The 20507-nt window shown below is 39.2% G+C and overlaps 1 protein-coding gene across 2 annotated transcripts in view; it reads left to right on the top strand.

Annotated features, from left to right (window-relative positions):
- PPM1F (protein phosphatase, Mg2+/Mn2+ dependent 1F) overlaps window positions 1–17777 on the top strand; it is a 28256-nt gene extending 10479 nt beyond the window's left edge. Inside the window, exons 2-7 of one of the 2 annotated variants that reach the window (XM_074844006.1) lie at window positions 319–449; window positions 4760–4959; window positions 5591–5779; window positions 6914–7057; window positions 8056–8149; window positions 9122–17777. In XM_074844006.1, the coding sequence (XP_074700107.1) occupies window positions 319–449; window positions 4760–4959; window positions 5591–5779; window positions 6914–7057; window positions 8056–8149; window positions 9122–9495 (1132 nt within the window). In that variant the 3' untranslated portion in view covers window positions 9496–17777. Of the gene's footprint in view, window positions 1–315; window positions 450–4759; window positions 4960–5590; window positions 5780–6913; window positions 7058–8055; window positions 8150–9121 lie in introns of both variants that reach the window. The other variant, XM_074844005.1, reaches the window with a different exon arrangement.
- The last annotated feature ends 2730 nt before the right edge of the window (window positions 17778–20507 follow it).

Raw genomic sequence — 20507 nt, 5'->3', positions numbered from 1 at the left:
CAGTTCCCATCTGAGAGCTCAAGAGAAGGAGGTACCATCTGCGACTGGAGTGTGAGGCAACAGTTTGAAAACATGATTCATACACTTCTTCCTCTTTGCGTTCTTGGGAAAGCAGTTGTCTAACTGAAGATCTTACTGAAGATTTGTATGAATAAATATTGAACATATGGTTTCCTCTACTAGTTTACTAATGAAGTTGGAAGTATCGATTGTATGTAATGCTTTCTAATTGAGGTCACCAGCCATAAACAGTGAGGTTGTAGCTCAATTTAAATTAATGTGGTCTATTTTGCTTTCCCTTCTTTTTCTCACCAGCAGAGGTGTTTCACCACTTCTTGCAGCATCGTTGATCCATGCTGCAGTTGATGAAGTCCTCCAAACAGACTTGACTGAATTTAAGCAGCAAAGTGTGGAAACAGAAGGAGTTGGAGATGAGGAAAGGTTCACCTGTAAGTATACTTTTTTCCTTCTGTGGTTTTCCCAGAGGCTGTCTTTTAGAAGACTTCAGTGTTTTGAAATGTTTCCCAGAATATTTGGTTAGGCTGTCTGGCAAGCAGCAGTGAACAGAACTTTATTTGTTCCTGCTGGGTATCTGTGGGATGAAAGGTAGCTCTGCGAGTTTTGTGGCCAAGATGCAAACATGGTGTCTGGAGCCCCGGACTGATCATGTGGGTTGGCTTTCTGGAAGGGGAAAAGAGTTTCTCTTCCCAAAAAGAATTAATTACTGTGTTCACTGTGCTTCCTGGACTGAACTAGTTAAGAATTTTTCTCTTCCTTATTGGATAATTTCACTTAAATTGAACTGGGTCAGTTCCAACCTTAAGTTGATAATCTCTTATATTCTTGAAGTGCACTTTTCTTTTTGGTAGACCAACCGTAGCTAATTATTCTGATGTTTGACATTGGCATCATCACAGTTGCTATTGTGCAGCCACACTGACACCTTAAATTCATCCATATAATCCATCTTGCTTTTGTCGTTCTTGGGAACCAGATATTTGGGACCTGTGGCCCTTCTACAGCCTGAACATCTTGAAACTCCAGATCTTGTTCTTGGCAAGTTTCTCAATAGTCTCTGTCTTTATTGATTATTTCTTCTCTTCCCACTCCCCCTATAAAGATGGGATCTTGAGGGATGAAGAACCTGATGCATGTGTCTTCTGCCTGATGCCTGTATTTTCTCCTGAGTGAATTGGAGAGAGAACAGACCTTGGTGACTGAGTACTGGGACTGTGCCTCCTGTAACAGATGGTCCTATTGCATTTACATGCTGAAGTGTTTTAACATTAGACTTCACCAAACCTTCAGTCCCAGTGCCAAGAATTTAAATGGAGCAGGATGCAGGCAGAGTCGGAAATAAAAATGGAGGAGAGATGTCTTAGGCAAACTAGTCTATCCTGTAAGGGGAAATACTTGCCCTTCCATTTCTCTGGGCTGACTTGAAAGGCGGTTCAGCGTGCCCCGGAGGATGTGACTCCACACTGAGCCACGCTGAGCTCGGGGGCCAGGATATGACACTTCCCAGAAGCCTATTTCAGTATTCACCTACAAGTCTGAAACGGCAGGAAGGGGAACACATTTAATTAAGTCTTGCTGCACCCTAAATATTTCATCCCTTGCCTTAACGCTTGTAGCCTTCCTCTGTCTGGAGAGATTTAGCAAGTTTCCCGCAGTTTGCAGAGGAAGAGTTGGCCTCGGATCAGCTGGGCTGGGCTCTCCCCCTCCGGCGCACGCGGGAGCGATTCCGCGGGCGGTGCGGACGGGCACTGCGAGCAGCGGGGAACGGGCCACCGGCCACCGGGCCACCGGCCAACCTGCCCGGCGGGGGCGGGACCGGGGGCCGGGGGGCGGGGGCGGGGCGGATCGCGCCCTCTGCCGCCCCCCGGCGGAGCTGCGGGGTCTCCGCCGCGGCTGGAGCGTCCCAGCACCTCCGCCTAGAAGCAGCTTGCGAGTACGTGCCGCGGGCCTTCAGAGATTCTCGCGGGTGCCTCCTCCAGTCGCTTGGAGCTCAGTGCCTGATTTCCACAGTCCGGGCTCTGTTGGGTCTGTGCGTGGCTTTGTGCCGGGCAAACCAAAGGAGATCAACGTACTGATCTTCCATAACTAGAAGCTCTATGTTATGTTTGCAGCAATGACTCTGAGGCATGTGGTAAGATATATCATTGTCAAAAGTGATATAAAAGCATCTTTCTTATTGTCTTCCTTACATCAGAGAGCATTGTATCTGTGTTGTGACTTTGTGCTCCAGTAGCATATGTTTATTTGCTATTGCTCAACCTTTACAGGAAAATAAGGAACAACATATTGTAACCCACGTGATAATTACATAGGTTTTCAGCACAAATATTTCACAAAAAGCAGCTGGAAACTGGTCATCAGAGCATCCTGCAGTCACTCTGCTGGGGAGTCTTCATTGACTCTCATGTAATTATCTTTGATGTGAACTGTAGCAGTAATATGTGAACTGCTATGTATTTGTGAGCCTAGGTTTATAATTTCTTGTTTTGCGTGTTATGAAAACCTTGGGCCCACAAACCTTCAGTTAGTGAACCTCATCTGAATGCTAAGAAATTATAATGTCCAGAAACAGTGAGTAATGAAGATCTTGATAGGACAGGGACATTTTCTTGGTCACAAGCACCTACTGTCTCTGGAATCCTGTATGGTTATATTATACTGGTAACACTTGTACAGTCATTCATGCTGCTGTTTTACTTTAAAGACTATAAAGATACAGGGTTGGAGTGGATTAAGATAGCACAGACAAAGTCAGAAAATCCTTGCATGAGCTCCATCTTCAAGTAGTTGAGGTTCTCTCACTAGTCCTTGTTGACAAATGCCCCAGAACCTTCCCTGATGGTTCTGATGGTTGAAACCTTATTTAATTTCTATTTTATATGTTCTTGTCTATTTTATGTTTGTTCATTCTTGTGTCACCATTTTCATTTAGATCAAATTGCTATTCACCATTCCCCTATTGAACATTATGGAAACCTGCTTACTTTTCAGGTGTTTGCATTGCCTGATCTCAGCAGGGAATATCTACTTTAGAGGCATTCATTTCTCTGCACGTTTGGACTGTACTTGTTTTCCCTATCTTGTAATTGCTATTGCATCGCTTTAACTGTACAAATAGGAAGAAAGATATTCCTTGTGCTACAGCACAGTGTGGACTCTCTCTTCCTGCATTGCAATAATAACTCTCAGGCAAAAAAGCATTCTTGGAATGAAAGAGAAGTGATTATATAAAAGTAAGGTATGTACGTGTGCCTGTATGAGTACCACTGTTTGGTGTGGTGTACTGCAGAAGAATCTCTGGTGTTAAGGTACTAAATTCTGTGTCAGATTTCACAGGCTTAATATTTAAACAGCAAAGTGTGTCAAATTCTCAAGACATTTACAAATATGTAAACTAATAGCTGTAGACAAGGCTGTTTAAGATGCTGTCCTATTTAATTGTATTTGTATACAGAATGACTTAATATTTAAAGGTTTTAATATCTTGTGCATTCATACCTGCATATTAAGCAAACCAAAAGTAGTTTTGGTTAATATGTAGTGACTGCTAATCAAAGATCTGTGTTTAAATTTAAGCTTTCAATTCTCCGGGTCCAGAGATGCATCTGAAGCTGGCCAGCCAGTGTTGCTGAGAAAAAGAAATGCTTGAGAACCACAAGTTATAAAAAGGAATTCTGAGGAAACTTTAATGCTAGCAGTGTTACTAGGAGTCAGGATAAAATAGAACTAGGAAAGATAGTTCATGCACGGCGGTTCTTTAGGAAACACATTAGTGACCAGCAAATTATTTTTGCTCTATAGATGATCTTTTCAATGCTTTTTGAACTTAGTTGATTTAGCATTGAGGCAGGGTTCTTACTCAAATTACAAAACTTTTAAATTATTACCTATTCCGAGAGAGACTGCATTGCAAAGCTAGACACAATGCCAAGCACCAAACCATTCAGTCTGATGAACAATAAGTTTGGATTAATTGATCTTTGGGACCTATCCAGGAAAGGATTTGAGTGTCTGGCCGGAGCTTTTCACACTATGCTCAATGGGTGTTTACAGTTCTGCTCTGTAATGACAAAGCAGGAAAGTGGCGGAAGTGTTCTTCTGTCCCTCTAGCTCCTACAACCATGTGTATTTAGAAAGATAAAGACAACAGCTTAAAATTCTAATCTGTTCAGCTCAACTATGAGTTGAGCTATTGACCTCAGCAAAGCATTCTCAGACTTCCTTGTTGTTTCAGTGAAAGTGGTTCAGTAGGACATAACCCGACCCAAAGCCACGCTAATGCTTGTTCAACCCTTGGGTCCAAGACAACAGCAATCTCTTATCTTGAAGGCTTTTCTGCCTGCTTGTTCCTTTTTTTTTTTTTTGGTAGGGATGCACTCCTACCACTATATGTTGTGCATTTTACTTACATAATAACATTTCTGTCTAACATGCCAGACTGATTTTTGGGTCTTTGTTACGATTTTTGTAATGTAATCACCTACTTGATAAGCCTCTGTTTTGAAAGAGAACTAGTAAGGAGAGAAGCTGCTCTCATCCTTAATGTTATACTGTTTTCCATTGCAACTTTCTCTCCACGTTACTCTCAGGACCCTATTTTAATTCTTGCAGAGCCTGTAAAGGCAGAGTGCTGTATACGTGTATGTAGCTCTAAGGAAAGAAACTTGAAGGAAAGGCTGAAAGATGGGGTAGTGTAGGAAAATGGGGCCCACAACTTACTGCTTTGTCTTTGTGCTGGCAGTGCTGGATGGAGAGTCATTGCAGCGCTGCTTCTTTAACAAGCTTCGGGATGTTTGCTTTGAGTGGCAGAAACAGTTGCCACCTCTGAGACCACTGAAGCGGTTCCTGCTTGTTTCCATCCACGCCATCCGTAACACTCGACGGAAAATGGAGGACCGCCACGTTCTGCTCCCAGAGTTCAATCAACTCTTTGGTTTATCAGTAAGTCTGGACAAAACCGGGGAGGCCAGTTTGTTAGCTTTACAACATTCCTGTAAACACAATGACCTAGTGATGGATGATCTGTGAAATGGTAAGAATTTGTTGGCACAAGTTATTTATCATGTCTGTGCTGGAGCAAGGACTTACTGACTCAGATTGGTAGGGGCCAACTACCTCCCTGATAAAGAAGGATCTTGTGACCTTGGGGTTCATGTCAAAAGTGATATAGGGAGATGGGAAGCTCACCTAGTGTTACGTTGCTGGAGTTATAATGTTCTTGTGACTGAGGTAACTAGCATACTAAGAAAAGAAGAGGGTAGAACAGCAGTTGTACAAGTGCCAATTAATGAGGCTGCAGTGGGACTACATAACCAGCTGTCTGCTGTTTCAATTCCAGATTATTTTCAAGGATATTAAATGACTAACACCAAACAAAGAAAAGTAATTCCCCTGCAAAGTACCAATTCTATCCATTTTGTGTATGGACAAACTGACTTAAATTGCCCTTACCTATGCAACATTGTATGGAAGAAAGCCCAGGATAAAGCATCTTTACTTGCTTGTACCAATCTATGAACTGTTTTGTTTTTGAACACGAATATGTCTTCCTCTGTCTCCCTCCCTGCAAAAGGATGACATTGATCGCGCTTACTTTGCGGTATTTGATGGCCATGGTGGAGTGGATGCTGCCAATTATTCAGCAACCCATTTACATGTAAATGTTGGGCTACACGAAGAGATTGTTAAGAATCCAGCTGAGGCCTTGAAATGCTCTTTCCAGAGGACAGATGAAATGTTTCTTTTCAAAGCCAAAAGAGAGGTGAGTGGGTGGAGATTAATGCCATTGTATTTAAATAACACTAAAAACTGTTGGACAACGTGGTATTATCCAGAAAATTCTGGCAGTACAGTTTCTTTGAATCACTGACTTCTTTATGAAATTATGCTATATGTAAAGGTTTTCTTTGATCACATTATTTCTTTTTTTGAGGAAAAACAAAGTGGCAGTGCTTGCAAAAGAAATGTTAGGTGGTTTAAATGATCCTGACATACCAATTATTTGAGAGAACACTCTGCTGCCTCTTTGCCTAAATTAGGCAGCCTCTAGATGTTCTGTTGTCCTACCTCTTACCTGGAAAAGAGGTTTCTTGCTTCCCAGTAATACAGTCATTGTCTTCCTCTTTCTTGTCCCACCACTGATGTCACAGGTGGTTGTAAGATGAAAAATGTATTCTGTGATTTAAATCAGACTCTTCAGTTCATTCAGCTTATTGATCAGCTCTGAATCAAGTTGGTATAATGAACGTTCTTTCTTCAAATCTATATAATGGGAGGATGTTGAGTGAGAACTCTTTTATTATAGCAGTAACTGAATATGGAAGTATTTATTGTTTATATCTTCATTTCTGTCAATGAGGCACAAAAGAGGGACCAGCATCTTCATGAGGTCTGACTCTCACTAATCTTTACAGGGAATCTAGGACAATTAGGTTACTTCCTTTGTTGACACCCTCAGTTAAATACCCAAGGATAAGGGGGTGTATGGGAAGCAAGATGTCTGTAGTTGCTAGTGGTAGAGAATGTGAAAGGGATTGGGGACACCAGTGTTGGTATGTGAAATGTTCATACTACTGAAATTCAAATCCTCTTTCTTTTCTGTGTGCGTCTCTGTGTTGAACAATAGAGGTCTTAGTCTCCTAGATCAGTTTGGAATTAATAGCAGAGAAGGAAGAACATAACAGAGACACTGTTAGCCATCTGCATGTTAGAATATTTAATAGTTTGTTTCAAGTCTGGCTAATATCTTGTACCTTTTTTTCAGGTACCTGAATTATGATTGTCAGGTCCACTCTGCTGCATTTAAGTGTGATCAAGCCTAAGTTTACAATATTTCCATGTAACCTAGTAGGGCTTGTTGAATATTCAACTCTAACATACCCGTGTTCTTTTGTAGAAGCTGCGGAGTGGTACAACAGGTGTATCTGCGTTGATTGTAGGGAACAAGCTACACATAGCATGGCTAGGGGACTCGCAGGTAATGCTTGTGCAGCAAGGAAAAGCTGTGACATTAATGGAACCTCACAAACCAGAAAGAGAAGTAAGTCTGACTTGGTTTTTTCTCTTGTGTGTGTTGTCAGAGTCTCTCTTGAAACTTTTTGGAATCAAGCCACCTTAAGTGTTTGGTGCTTTACATAATTACATGTATTGTATGGTAGGATTCAGAGAATTGACAATTTCTTTTTTTCTATCCCCTCCTGTGTTCTGAAAAGGTGATCCCTACAACTATGCTCCTTTGGAAGTACTGATTGTACTGGTAGTCCTGACTTCAGTTCCTGCTTAAGACTCTTTTCAAAATTTGTAGTAATTAAAGACTTCCACAGGGGTTTTTTTGTGTGTGTGAATTTAAAACTGCCAGTTATAAATTATTATTAGCTTACTAATTTGAGATTAATAGCTATGTAAAACATTAGCATAATGCAAGTCTTTCATAATATGCTATACTGGCATTCAAAAGCTAATGATAATCTACTAGCCTAACTGGCTTAAGGTGTATTGCATTTTCTATATATTTTAAATAGCCAGGTATTTTATTACATGAAATTTTATGGAGATCTTGCAAGTTTAGATAGCATTGCATGACCCTTTGCCTTCATAGCATGAATATTTGAAAAAACTGAATAGTTAAAGGAGTATCAATGCAAATGCTATTGTTACATAGTCTAGTCATCTTGTATTTTATTCCAAATATTTATATATTTATGCGATTGCTGTATGGGATGGGAAGAAGTGGCAGGAAAGGGTACTCATCCATATGGGAAAGAACATGATGATACAAAAACTTAAGAATTCAGCTTTTTTGTGGGAAAGCCATGGTATGGTTGGAAAGTAGGTGTGTTGTTTCCAGTAATCTTAAGTGCATGTTTCCAAGCTAGATTCTGATGTATGTGTTTGCTGTATTCATAGTATAAATACAGAAGCTGAAGCAGGTCTTGGGTTTGGGTTTTGTCTTTTTTTTTGTCTTTGATAGAGTAACAAAAATGTCAGTAAACCATGGGTAGGCTTTCCATATAAAAATTGTATTCCACCGTTTTTCAGGATGAGAGAGCACGTATTGAGACTCTGGGTGGTTGTGTAACCTATATGGACTGCTGGCGGGTTAATGGTACCTTGGCTGTTTCCAGAGCAATTGGTAAGATAAACCATCAGAATTAGTGTAGTTCAGATTAAATTTGATTAAAACACACCACCTGAGACTGTATGTTTACTGTAAATGACATTTTGCTCAGCATCTTTTCCTTCTTGTAAATGTCTCTTGATACTGTGGTATTCTACAGTAGCTTAACAAACGCAGAGTATTTAATTTGTAAAAGTGGAGGAAGTAATAAATGTTTATCTAGCCTTCTTTGTGTGTCTGAATGTCTCCTTTGTGGGTTTTTTTTGTCCACTTTAATATTAATATATCTTTCTCCTCACTGTAGTTCTTAAGTCACATTGCTGCATCCTCCTTCAGACTACACATACCCAGCAATTTAGGGCACTTAAATTGTAATGTTCCAGAATCTTATTAAATGAGCTTACTTTGCTACTCGCCAATTAGGGCAAAAAGAGAAAAGACCCTGGGCAAGTACAGTAGATAATTGTACCAGTGGAAGCAAATTAGTATAAATTTGTCTATCTGAATCAATAGCAACCCATGTTTAATAAGTATGTCCATATGAAACTGATGAACTAAACACAATGAGCAGATTCTTATGGCATTGTGCTGCATGTCTGGATAGCTAAGAAAAATCTTATTTTCATAGCATTCTGAAGGCTGTACAAGAGACACACCTGAAGAATGAAGGTCTGACTATCTCCTTGCACAAATACATTTCAGAGAGAAAAAAACTTTTGAAAGAATTTCCTTATTTTCCCTGCAAAATTAGGAAAGTGTGAATTAAACTCCTTGGAAACCCACTGGATTTAGGCAGGTTCCAAGTGTTCTTAAAGAAACGAAGGACTCCCATGCTTATTCCATAACTTTCCACTACTCTTGTCCTGCATCAGGTACCTCTGGAATATGATCTGACTGTCCTTGAGGATGGTAAAAGCAATGGGTGGGTGAAGAAGTAACTGTTCACATTTGAAGTAATAAAGCCTTTGTTTTGATTGTTTGTCTTAGGTGACATATGTCAGAAACCCTACATCTCTGGTGATGCAGATGGAGATTCATTTGAGCTGACTGGTTCTGAAGATTACTTGCTCCTAGCCTGTGATGGATTCTTTGATGCTATCAAGCCATATGAGGTTGTAGACTTGGTCCTAGATCATTTAATGGAAACCAAAGGAGTGGGTCTCAAAGCGGCCGAAAGACTGGTGGCTGCTGCAAAGGAGAACGGATCCAGTGATAACATCACTGTTCTCGTGGTGTTCTTGAGGGATCCTCAGGACATCTTGGCAGACTGTCTCAGAGACCCTAAGAGCCTTGGGGCTGGTGATGATACTCGGAGCTCACCCTTTAATTTCCTCAGCTGTGAGGCAGCAGCCACACAGTGACAAAATCTGCTTAATCCAGAACATTCAAATAAGTTCATGTAAGGAACTACTTTCCGCTGAAGAAGCCTCTAATGCAGTAGGCAAAATGTGTCAGGAAAAAAATGACAAATGGACAGACATCTAGCAGAAAGGCAAGACTCTTTTTACTGAGTTCCCATTTGTCTTTCCCTTACTTCCCCCTCCCCTCAAAAAACACTGAGCAGATGTGGGGTTTTGTACAGCTATTTCGTCTCTGGGAGCAGACTTCTGAAGTGTGTCCCAGGGCTGCTGGTCATATCCCTCTGCCCTGGAAGTGGTAAGAAACCATAATATGTATAAGCTAATGGGTGAGAATACCCGTTTGTGAATTCTGAGTGAAAATTTAAATTAGTGCTTAAAAAGAATGATGTATGTTGTATTTAATTGTGATGTTACTTTGGAGATTGGGAGGAGAGAAGATGTCACCATCACAGAAAACCTTCTTACTGTGTGTGGTCTGTAGGAACAGGCTTGGTGTGTGAGAGACTGGGTGACACCATTATGCTCTGTAAGTTGCTTTTGTTTTGTACCAAAGACAATATTACAAGAATGATGCGGCCTCTTTATTCAAACAGAGACATTTAATTTTGTGTGTATGGAGAGGAGAAAATGAAACTGAATGCTCCAGAAAAATAGCAAGAAAGCTGATAAGAAATATCCCAGGCAAAGTGATACAAAATCAGCTGCTTTCTGGGATGCTCTGGCTTATAAACTGGAATCCAATATTTAACTGCACTGGATTATTTCTCCCTTACAAACATGCTTTATTGGCTGTTTGGCAACCTGAAAAGAAAGGACCCTTATTGTTGTATTTGAGAGAGGTCTTTACAGTATGTATGCTCTAGCAGTTAAATATGCTGTGTTTCTGCCACTTTTTTGTGTACTATAACAAATGAGAATTTTATTTTTATTCTAAGTGTTTATTTACTGAACTTTACAGTTGGAGGAATTTTTTGCAGTGTTACTTTATTTTGTTGTGGTTTTTATTTAAATTAGAATTTTAAAGTGGCTGTGTCTTTATTATCTGGTTTTAAAAACTGACTACCCTCAAGTGCCTTAAATATTTCACCCAAGGATTGCTGGCTTCCTGCCATGTCCTGGTGAGCCCGCTTATAGTGTTTTTAAGATGTGACTTTTTTATTTCATTAATACTAATGTTTAATGCACTTAAATGTTTCATTTTTGTGAATGATTTTAGTGGAAACTCGGTTTCAAGGAAACATCTCTTTCATTGTTGCCAAATCTTGTGGCTTGTAGTTAAAAGCTTCACAATACTTACTGTGACTTACCCCCTGCCCCATGCAAAAAGCTCTATTTAGTTAATCGTAAAGTAACAATCTAAGTCGTCATGACTTTCATTTAAAAACAAATGCACTTCTGACCTTCGTGAGAAAATTTAGTAATACAAACTAGAAACAGTTTAGTAACAGTTTTTGATTAATAGACTTTTGGGGCCTAAATAACTTTCTAAGGAGATGTGAAGCTAAGGTGAGGATGAAAGAATCTTAATGAATGTGTATGTTGTGTGACTGTTATATCCAGTACATGCTACAGCCTCTTGATGTGTTTTGTCTTGCCTTGCTAGCCTAGCTAGCAGGACTCAACAGGATCTGAAGGCTCAGTGGTAAATGTGTTGGTAATTTCTGTATCTAAACAAGAAGTGCTTTACATCTGGCAGCAAGATTGTATGCCTAATTTAGAAGCACATGGCATTGCAATATGTCAGTCCTGTTGATTAAAATGTGTTGAACATTAACGTTGCTTAGGGATGAAATTCAGGTAAAAGAGTTGAGATGGCTAAAAGGAAAAACACAGCAGCACTGTTTACGTCCATAGCGTCTCTGAATCGTTTTGTGTGGGGCAATGCAGTTACCTGAGCAACGTGAATTTTTTGCTGGATTACTATTGATGATCATACAGTTTAACAGGGAAACTCCTCAGTGAGCTACCATCTCATTACATAGCAACTCAGACAGTGACTTCCTTGTTTTGCTGTGCAACAGCAGCAGCTTTTCCTCTGAGAAGGTTGCAAGCGCTTTTCCATCCCACATTTTGCTGTCCTAAAATATGTCAGGAAGGCTTTCTGTGGTGGCAACCCGGGAGGGTAGGTGTAGAGAACCTACTTCTGTTAAGGAAGCCTTTAGACTTGTGTAGTAATCCCTTTGTGTTTACCATCTCTTGATTTCTAACCCAGCTCTTCAGTGTCATGCTAAATTCTGATGACCACTACTGCCTCTTCGTGTCTTGGAAACAGTTCTCATTATTAATATAGTAAGAATCATACAGAATTGTTTGATTTCACTGCTATCTGAGGTTTATCAGGAGAGGGGGAAGCTATTGTGTTCATGAAGGGAGGTGTGAAATGTGGTAAGTTCATAGTATGGTTTAGTTTCTGAAATTTGCCAAATTTTCTGAAACACGGAGGACACTGAACAAGCCAAATTCTTTGTAACAATCCTTTTATTTCAACCTTTTTTGGGCAGAGGAAACAAAGTCTTAAGTCTTTTTCCATGGATATTCAGCTATGCGAGAATATCCTTTTTTGTTTAAAATTTGATAGATTTTTTTAATGGGAGCTGAGTAAAATGGGCCTTTAGAAAGCTGTCTGTGGTAATTAAAAAATTTAATTCTCAAGCTGTGCTCTTGGGAAGAAATTCTGCATTCTGAGAAGCTGTTCCCTTATATAGATGTTTTCATTTAGAATGACCTAGTGCCTCATTTCTTTGAGATGTAAGTGGATAGGAATAGCGTTTAGGAACTCATACAGATTTCAGCAGGGATTAAAAAAATCTCTTATTTTCAGAGACTTCTTACTAGCTTTGAAAAGGCTGGTCGGGTCTATAGGAGTTGTAACTGGCTCAAAAGTGGCAGCTTGTATCCCATCGGTGGAATAAATACGTCTTAATGTGTCATCTACAGTAAAATTCAAAATACTGTTTGGGGGGAAAATTGGTTTTGGAGATGTCTTATTCTATTCTTGACAGCCTGATCAAAACCTAGGGAAACTACTTTTTTGCCTTTTTAAACTGAAAAGCCAACATTTTGATGTTAAATCAGTAGCGGAAGTATGACATGGGATGCAAGTATGGATTTTAGAAGTGCACTTTTAAAATTCTGTTGAAAATGGTCATCAGGATGGCCTTATCCTTGGGATGGCAAGGCAACCTGCAATTTTTGTTTCACTTGTGACTTTGATACCACTTTTAGAAGCCACCCGCTGTAATGCATAATAGTTACAAGAAGTGTCACTAGTATGGGTGGTGAGGAGAGAGGAGAGCTCTAGCAGAAGGTATAAAGTTGCACTGAATAGTCCAAAATATGGAATGGTGCTATGTTTTGAATTTACAGTACTAATCTGCTACATTAGCTTTTCTTATCTTTCCTCTTAAAACTTCTTGGATTTGTGGTGGTGGCTGTTCTGTTCTATTTTCCTTCCCTCCTTTGGTTACAAATAATATGTAATTTGGGTGAGAGAACGCTCTTGCCTCTCTGGGCCTTCCCAGTGTCACCTACAATATATTAACACTTGTTAAGCAATGTCAAATGACTAATGACAAAATGACTAATTTGCCTGTTTCCTTGTTGTCTTTCTGATGGGCTTGCAACAAAACCAATTCTTGAGTCTATCCAAAATCTTTGAACCTGTAGAAGTTAGCTGAAGGATTCAAGACAAATGTTGAATGAAAATGAAAGTATTTTCATATTTTACTAGACTCCAAATGGATGTCTGCTGCTGCATTTTAGCACCCAGCATCAGAAAAATTGCTCCTTAAAGGAGACTGCATTTTTAAAACTGAGTGCACTTAAATTCTTGTATTGTGCTTGATTGAAAACTAGCTTTAGTCATTCTGCTTAGTGGGTATCCAACATCTCTTTTGCTTATGGGTAATTCATACTTCTACCTTTCTTTCCCTACCCCACCCTCTCCTAGAAAGAAACATACCTAAACCAGTGAAGTATTCTGGGTCTGACATAGACAAGATTACAATTTTACAAATTACATTTGTTGTGGGGTTGGTTTTGGGATTTTTTTGAGAATACAGAGGATAGAAATGCTGGAAAATTTTTAGAACAGAGGGAGATTAAGTAAAATCTACCCTGTGAGTGATGGAGGAGTGAAAGAGAGAGACAGGAATGCATTTAAGTATTATTAATGCCTATTTTAAAAAGGAAGTGGGCTGGAAAATAGAGCTACAAATGTCAGTTCTTTAGAGTGAAATACCAGTGCTTGAAAGAATTAGAAACACACCCATTAAAAAGGCAAAACTCAGATGTGGTAACTATGTCTTTAAACAGCCAAGGAAGGAATCACAGTAAAAGCATCCAGGGTGACTTACTGTGACCCCTTAATACTGTCTTGGAAGCTAATGCTACTAAATGTATTTTTCTAAACATCCTTATGTGTAGGGTGGTGCTAGGAGGGAGCATTCAGTATATGCAGCTCCTGGTCACTGTGCAACCGCTGCCATGAGTAAATGCCATGAAGTGTGTTAATGAATCGATACGGCTGGTGAGCTCTCACAAGATGAGTAATTGGGCACGGAGTGGTTACAGCAGAGTTGGCAGTTGAATAGTGTTAATCACAGTGATGACTTTAATAGCATTTAATAGACACTTATCTGAATTCAAAGTCAGATGAGATACTGCTCTTTTTAAAAGCATTTCCAGTGCTATTAGCTTTCTGTCATAAAAAGCCACTAAAATTTCCATTTTTTTGTTGGATGTTGGGAAAAGTGCTTCTCTTGCTTTCCGAATTCTGGAGATAAGTTGGCAGTCTGCACTGGAAAACCCATTTTCAGCTGATAGCTTAAAGCAGCTGTTTGGGGTTGAAACTTCCCTCCCAGGCAATCCTTTAAAAACTAACAAAAAGGTGCTTCCAAAACAAGTGGCTGAGGAACACAGATATTTCTAAATGGCGCTGCACCAAATACCCTCAATCTATAAAGGGCATAGATAGTTAGTTGAGCAGTTTAAAGTCTAAATTAAGATTGCAGCTCTACTCTTTGTGTAAGTGAGACTCTGTTGATTAAATTACTCATATTCCTGTGGATGCAGGTACTTAATGCACAGCACCAGACACAATCTATTTCTATTCTTATAATACTGAAGTATCAAGCAAATGCTTTAGGGAGAAGGTGGGGGGATGTTAGCCACAACAGAGCAGATTGCAGATGATTCATATATAATTTAGCTGTAGTTAAGCCTGAATTAAATTTCCCTGCTTAGTTCTATTACTGTCCCTTTTACAATTCGGCCTGTGCCGTCAGACAAAATCCTACCAGGAAGTAATGGTCCGTTCCCCCTTCTTGAGGAGCAAACAACTCCTGATGGACAAAATGTCATTCAGGAAGGGTTGGAGAAGAAGAAAAATGATCTTTCAAATGAGTGCAAAACTTCCCAATATACGCTAAGTTATGTATTCTGTAAACACACGTTTATAGCAGGTCTGGTTGCATTTGAGTAGTTGTGCTGGAAAGCAATCGGTTTTCTGCCAAGCTAGTCATAACCTTTAAAACTGACAGCACTAAAACCAAGAGGCTAGTCCTCCCTGCTTTCCTAAATCGAGCTGCTAAAAGTCAGCCCTGTTGAGTATTTGTTTTGCAGCGTTGACAGCTCTAAGAGCTAAGCCAGACACTTTCTGCATATGTTTTGGTTTATTTTTAATGTATTTATTGGATTTTACTTTATCTAAAGTTATTTCTACTGATATCAGTCATGTCAGCTGAGAAGTAATCAAATGGAGACATGAGGGAGTGACTGGACCTGAACACCTATCTCTAATAGACACTTCTTAAAATACTACCTTAAAATGAGCTGGTAGGCTCCTGTGATATCCTTATCTCTGAATACAACAGGAAACCAAAATCTTACAGAGAATCACTTAAACCTTTATTTTGGTGTGACCCATCAGAGGCTGAACACTCACAAGCCTTCCCCACGAGCTGTTCAGTGTCACTAGTTTAATGTGTTTTCCAAGCTGTGCGTGCTGCTGCTGGTGCACACAAAAATAAACAAAAGCCAGCTGTGTTGGCAGCACAGAAAATTTAGCAAGATGCAGCTTTTGTCAAACAGAAGAGGACAAAATCAATAGGAAAAGAAATGTTTTCAAGCTTCTTGGAATGCAAACAATGGAATTAAAAAAAGCAACCTAGAAGAGTTGGCAGTGTACTGTCAGCTTAAAACCACTGTTTTAAGCAAATGAATTTGGCTGCTTTGTAATGTCTGCTTTATTTTGTTAACAAACTCCTCTCAGTCGGGGTTTCATGTCTTGTTGATATGTGCTTTTTAGTCTGAAGAGAGAAGATATATTTAACTTTCCAAGGAGCTGAATGTAGCTGGGCTTTGTGACTAGTTAGATTATGATTATTGAACTTTCAACTATTAAGCCTGATTACTAATTTCCAGGAGATATTAATATAGCAAGTACTGAGTTTACTAATGATTAAATGGTTCTGGATTTCCATGCGCAAGAACTTCATCAGCCTTTCCTGACCTAGTGGATCACTTCTTGAAGTTATTATCATTTGTGTGGCAATACAGTTAGGCATGTGGAAGGTTTGTTGCTTTGGCAAATGGAGCTGGAAGGTGTGACCATCACTCCCTGCAGGATGTATTTATTCTTTTATCTGAGGAGTGATGGTTCCTTTTGGACGTCTAAGCATCAAGAGATAATAGCTATGAAACTAGAGAGATCCTATGGGGACCTTCTCAGGGCAATGAAATACTATGATTTCCTCTTTTTCATGTTGTCTTTTCTAACTTTGTTAAAAGGCATTCTGCTTAATGCTGGATGATTAATGCTGTCCTTTCTTTTTCTTTTTTTTTTTTTCTCTTCTTTCAGTGTGTTTAACAATAGCAAGATGTTTGTTTTGATGGGGGTTAAAACTTTATACTGGAAAAAAAAAGGCCAGTATAAAGTTTTAACTTTAAATACTTTTAACTTACTTAACTACTTTTATCTTCCTCTTCTGAAAGTCAGTCCTGCTCTGTCTCCTCCTTACTCTCTTCCCAGTTTTCTTTTTCTTCTGTCATTTATGTCCGTTTATATTGTCAACCCCCTACCCAAAATGCTGCTTCTTAGACTGCAAACTCCATTGGCTGTAAAGTCAGTTTAGTTGCAACTTGATAATTTTAATTTTGTCTGTATTCATACTGAATGTGGTCTGATCTTTGGAGGCCTGTAACACCAAGAGTGTAGAAAGTACCATGTCAGCTAGGAAGATAAGAGACTACAACAACTGTTGTGTCTTTGGCATTGACCAGTATTGGATGTGTAAGAAGAAAATCCGGTCATTTGCATGTTATTCCATAGGAATACTTAAGCTTATTTCAGGTACCAGTAGCTCTCATCCTGAATACAGGACTTCAGAAATATACTTGTCTCTGTAGTTCCTTGTTCCTGCAGACTGTGTTTTCAAACATTGGCACTGTTTAGAGTGGGGAAAAAAGCCTTCTGACTTCCTTCACCTCTTCAGTCCTCTCTCTTTCTTACCCTAGTTGACCGAATAGACAGGTCGGTAACTGCAGCATACCATGTGGTTAATCAACCTCTCGGCCGGTGTAATTCTTCAGTGTCTGCTCTGTACAATAACTTCAATCCTGTGCTTATTTAGTGGTAAGTTAGACCTCTGTAACTACTCCTGCTAACTTAAAAATATGTGTTCTTATCAGTATTAAAATAGTGCAAGAGCAGAACTGTTGCTTTAGGCACATTTCTTGCCACTGTGTTGGCTAATGAACCTTGAATGAAAGTAAGAGGGCCAGTGACTTTGAAACATGAGCTGTTAGCCAAGTGTTGTAGAATCGTAGTCCTTATTTATTTTGTATGCTAATCTGCACTTGTGACCCTGAGCAGAAAAGTTGTAGTACACCAGGTTTTATAAGCTGTGGCTTAACCAGTTATCTAGTATCTTAAAACTCTTATTTAAGCTGACTGGTTTTGTGCACAGGTCAGAAACCTGTTGTCATTGATCATTAAATGCTATGCATATTGTACATTCATTTACACGGATTGTTCTAATAGTGCTTGTGTTTATTATGCTACATTACCATATTTTTTTATATATATCTATGTATGTGTTGCATGAGGTTTAATTGTTGGGGTTTTTTTGTATTGTCTCTTTGTATTCACACAGTGCCTCATGTATCTATTTGCATATTGCAAGAAGTTGTTTCAAAGCAGTGATTGGAAACAGGTGGGGATAAGAAGTCTCCACAGTAGGATCTGATGTTTCTGAAGTATTAATAAAGTATAGTGATTCGAAGCATTGTTTGTTGCTTTTCTTAAATGTATTTTTTGTTCTAATACTTCAAGTATCTGGATCCACAGTGGTCATATTGCACATTTTTGAGTGGTCACCCTGTCACCAAATCTTACCTTCTTCCATAGGGCCTTTCTGGGAAAAGAGACCAGTGGAAGCACTAGAAGGAAACAATCCTAGGGATCACGGAGCACACTTGGAAAGATGATGTCACTAAAATCATCTTAGAAATGGACTGCCTGCCTCTTATTTGTTCCTTGATCTAAGTTTTCTTTCATTCTTTTTACCAGCTAACAACAGTAATAATGCAAGTTAAGTTTGGCATACTACCTAATGTCTTACAGTCATGGGATAACGATCTGAAAGACCCTGTTGCAGCAGAGATTGTGATAAATTGTTGTTTACTTGCATACTTGTTAAAGAAGTGGTCTTTAGCCACTGAAGTGGAAGGATGGACAGTGAATTCTTGGAGTACCTTAGAGTTAATTTACTACAGAACATGGAAGTTTTAAGGATGGTAACTTTCAAAATATAAGTATGGCTTGAAAGTTAAGCTAATCTGTGTCATTGTTTCTGAAATGCTGGTGTTCCTGTCATCAAGAAAGGAAGATGTAAGGAGAGTAGGACAGAGTTAAAGAGACTCAACATAAAGCAAGCTTTAACAGTCTTCGGAATCAGAGAGATACAGTCTTTTAGGCAGTTTGTCGTAATGCTATTGTATTTATCCTAGTGAAGAAGAAAAATAAAAACCTAGTAAGAGCCCAGGATGCTGCATCAGAGGGAAGCAGATAAGGCATTTTTTGAAATACAAAAATAAGGATAACCATAATCAATCATCAGGTAGATTCTGTTCAAGATGCTGTGGGCATACTTGAACCTACTTCAGATCAAACCTCAAATCTCTTGAAAATATCTTCTATTTCATGGTTCTAAATGTTTTGTTGGTTTAGGTTTGTTGTAGTTTTTGGGGGGTTTTTTTAACAGTAAGAATTCCAGGGGTGAAAAGTCACTTGTAATAATCTCTTGAAAAGTAGCAAATTCTCAGAAAAGTGTCGGTTGGGGATTTGCTTGACTAGGTTTAGCAGCAGTTTCCTAGCCTGTGATTCACTTGGTGCACCAGGGAGCATAACAGCTAACTGCTGCTGTTCTTTCGTGATTGTTTAAAGCAACTGTGGGAATCCATCATCCAGGTAACTCCACAATCCAAAGGCAACTACAGCAACTCTTTGCTGATAACAACGCAGAGCCAAACAAAATCATTCCAGTGTCTTGTAGGCATCTTTGGTACTTCCTAACAAAGCGTGCCCTCTTCCTATAGATGACCTGAGCCCATTCCAGCTGCAGTAGAGAACAGGACTGGATGTGGCTACTGTTTCTCCTTGCTGGTGTCCAACATTGGCTGTACTGTCTCCTGATTAGTAGGAGGTGAGATCCAGACGTTTCTGATTCTTGTTGGCTGTGCTCTCTTACTCATGAATGTTTTCTTTTTCATCTAGCAAATCTCCAGTAGACCATGTGTTCAACATGGGGCTCATAGCCAACCTTCTGCTCTGCGATATCAGTCATCTGCAGTCTCTGTTGCTTGTGGGTTTGAGCAAGACACAATCAATAAGCCCATGGAAAAGAATGTAAAACTTTGATTTAAAGCTGCATGAAGCTAAACTGAGATGCCATTGATGGGGTTCATGACACAGAAGCATTATCCACCTCAATCGTTTGAGCAAGGAATAACAAAACTTCCATGTCCTGTTTAACCACACCCATTTGGTATATGTTTCTTTGCAGACAACGTGCTGTGAAATTTGTAGCTGCTCGTTTCCTAGACTGTAGAAAGTCATGAAATAAAGAGTGGTGATGATGTTTCTGTTTCAGCCTGAATTAGTGACTGCTACAGCACAAATGAGGGCTATTTAATCCTTGCAGCGCTGCTCAGTTTACCTTGACTAGTATTTTCTGGTTTCATCCAGGTTCTCTAGGAAACTTTACTAGGAGTTGCTATGCAGAAATGAATTTTTCAGCTCTGTCACATCAGTCTGGAAATTCCTGTCCTCTACACTGCGAAATGGAGTGAGCAGAAGTGCTTCTTCAGAGACTAGGAGAAATTTAAGAAATATGGGCTCTCCTCTAGTAATGCAGACTTCACATGTCTCTGGCAAGGGCCAGACAAAACATTTTCTGCATCTAGATCAAGTTTGCTATTCAAGTAGCACTAACGTAGATTACAGGCTTTCATGTCAAGTATAACCTTGAATATGTCATGCAGAAAATTGCTTGTAAAATATGTATAGAGACTGTAATGGGTTTTTACCTGTTTCACCAAACTGATAATGCAGTTTTGCACATGTAACTGTGCAGATGTCTTACAGTCAACATCCCTTATATAAAAAAACCCAACTTGTTTTTTCAGTGTTAAGCTGTTCTTGAACTTTTCTGTTTTGAATATCCAACAAAATCTGTTACCTGTTGCATTACAACTAATTCTTAATATCTTGTTGGAGGCTTTTTGATACTTGTGTTTTGGTTTTGGTCTTTTTTTTACTGGAGTTAAAATGTTTTGAAGTTTAGGTTTGTCACATTCTCATGTTATGTTGAGCTGTTTGGAAAGAATCTTAAGTTCTCATTAGAATGAGAAAATATTTAAATGTTTAAACGGTGCAGCTGTTATCTAGCCTTCAAATAGAAGTAGCTCTTGGAAAGAAATATTTTGAACATGCCTTGACAAACATAAACCTG

This window comes from Strix aluco, chromosome 18 (genome assembly GCF_031877795.1).
Source record: "Strix aluco isolate bStrAlu1 chromosome 18, bStrAlu1.hap1, whole genome shotgun sequence".
In the NCBI taxonomy this organism is placed as follows: domain Eukaryota; kingdom Metazoa; phylum Chordata; class Aves; order Strigiformes; family Strigidae; genus Strix; species Strix aluco.
This window is presented reverse-complemented; position numbering and strand designations above follow the sequence as displayed.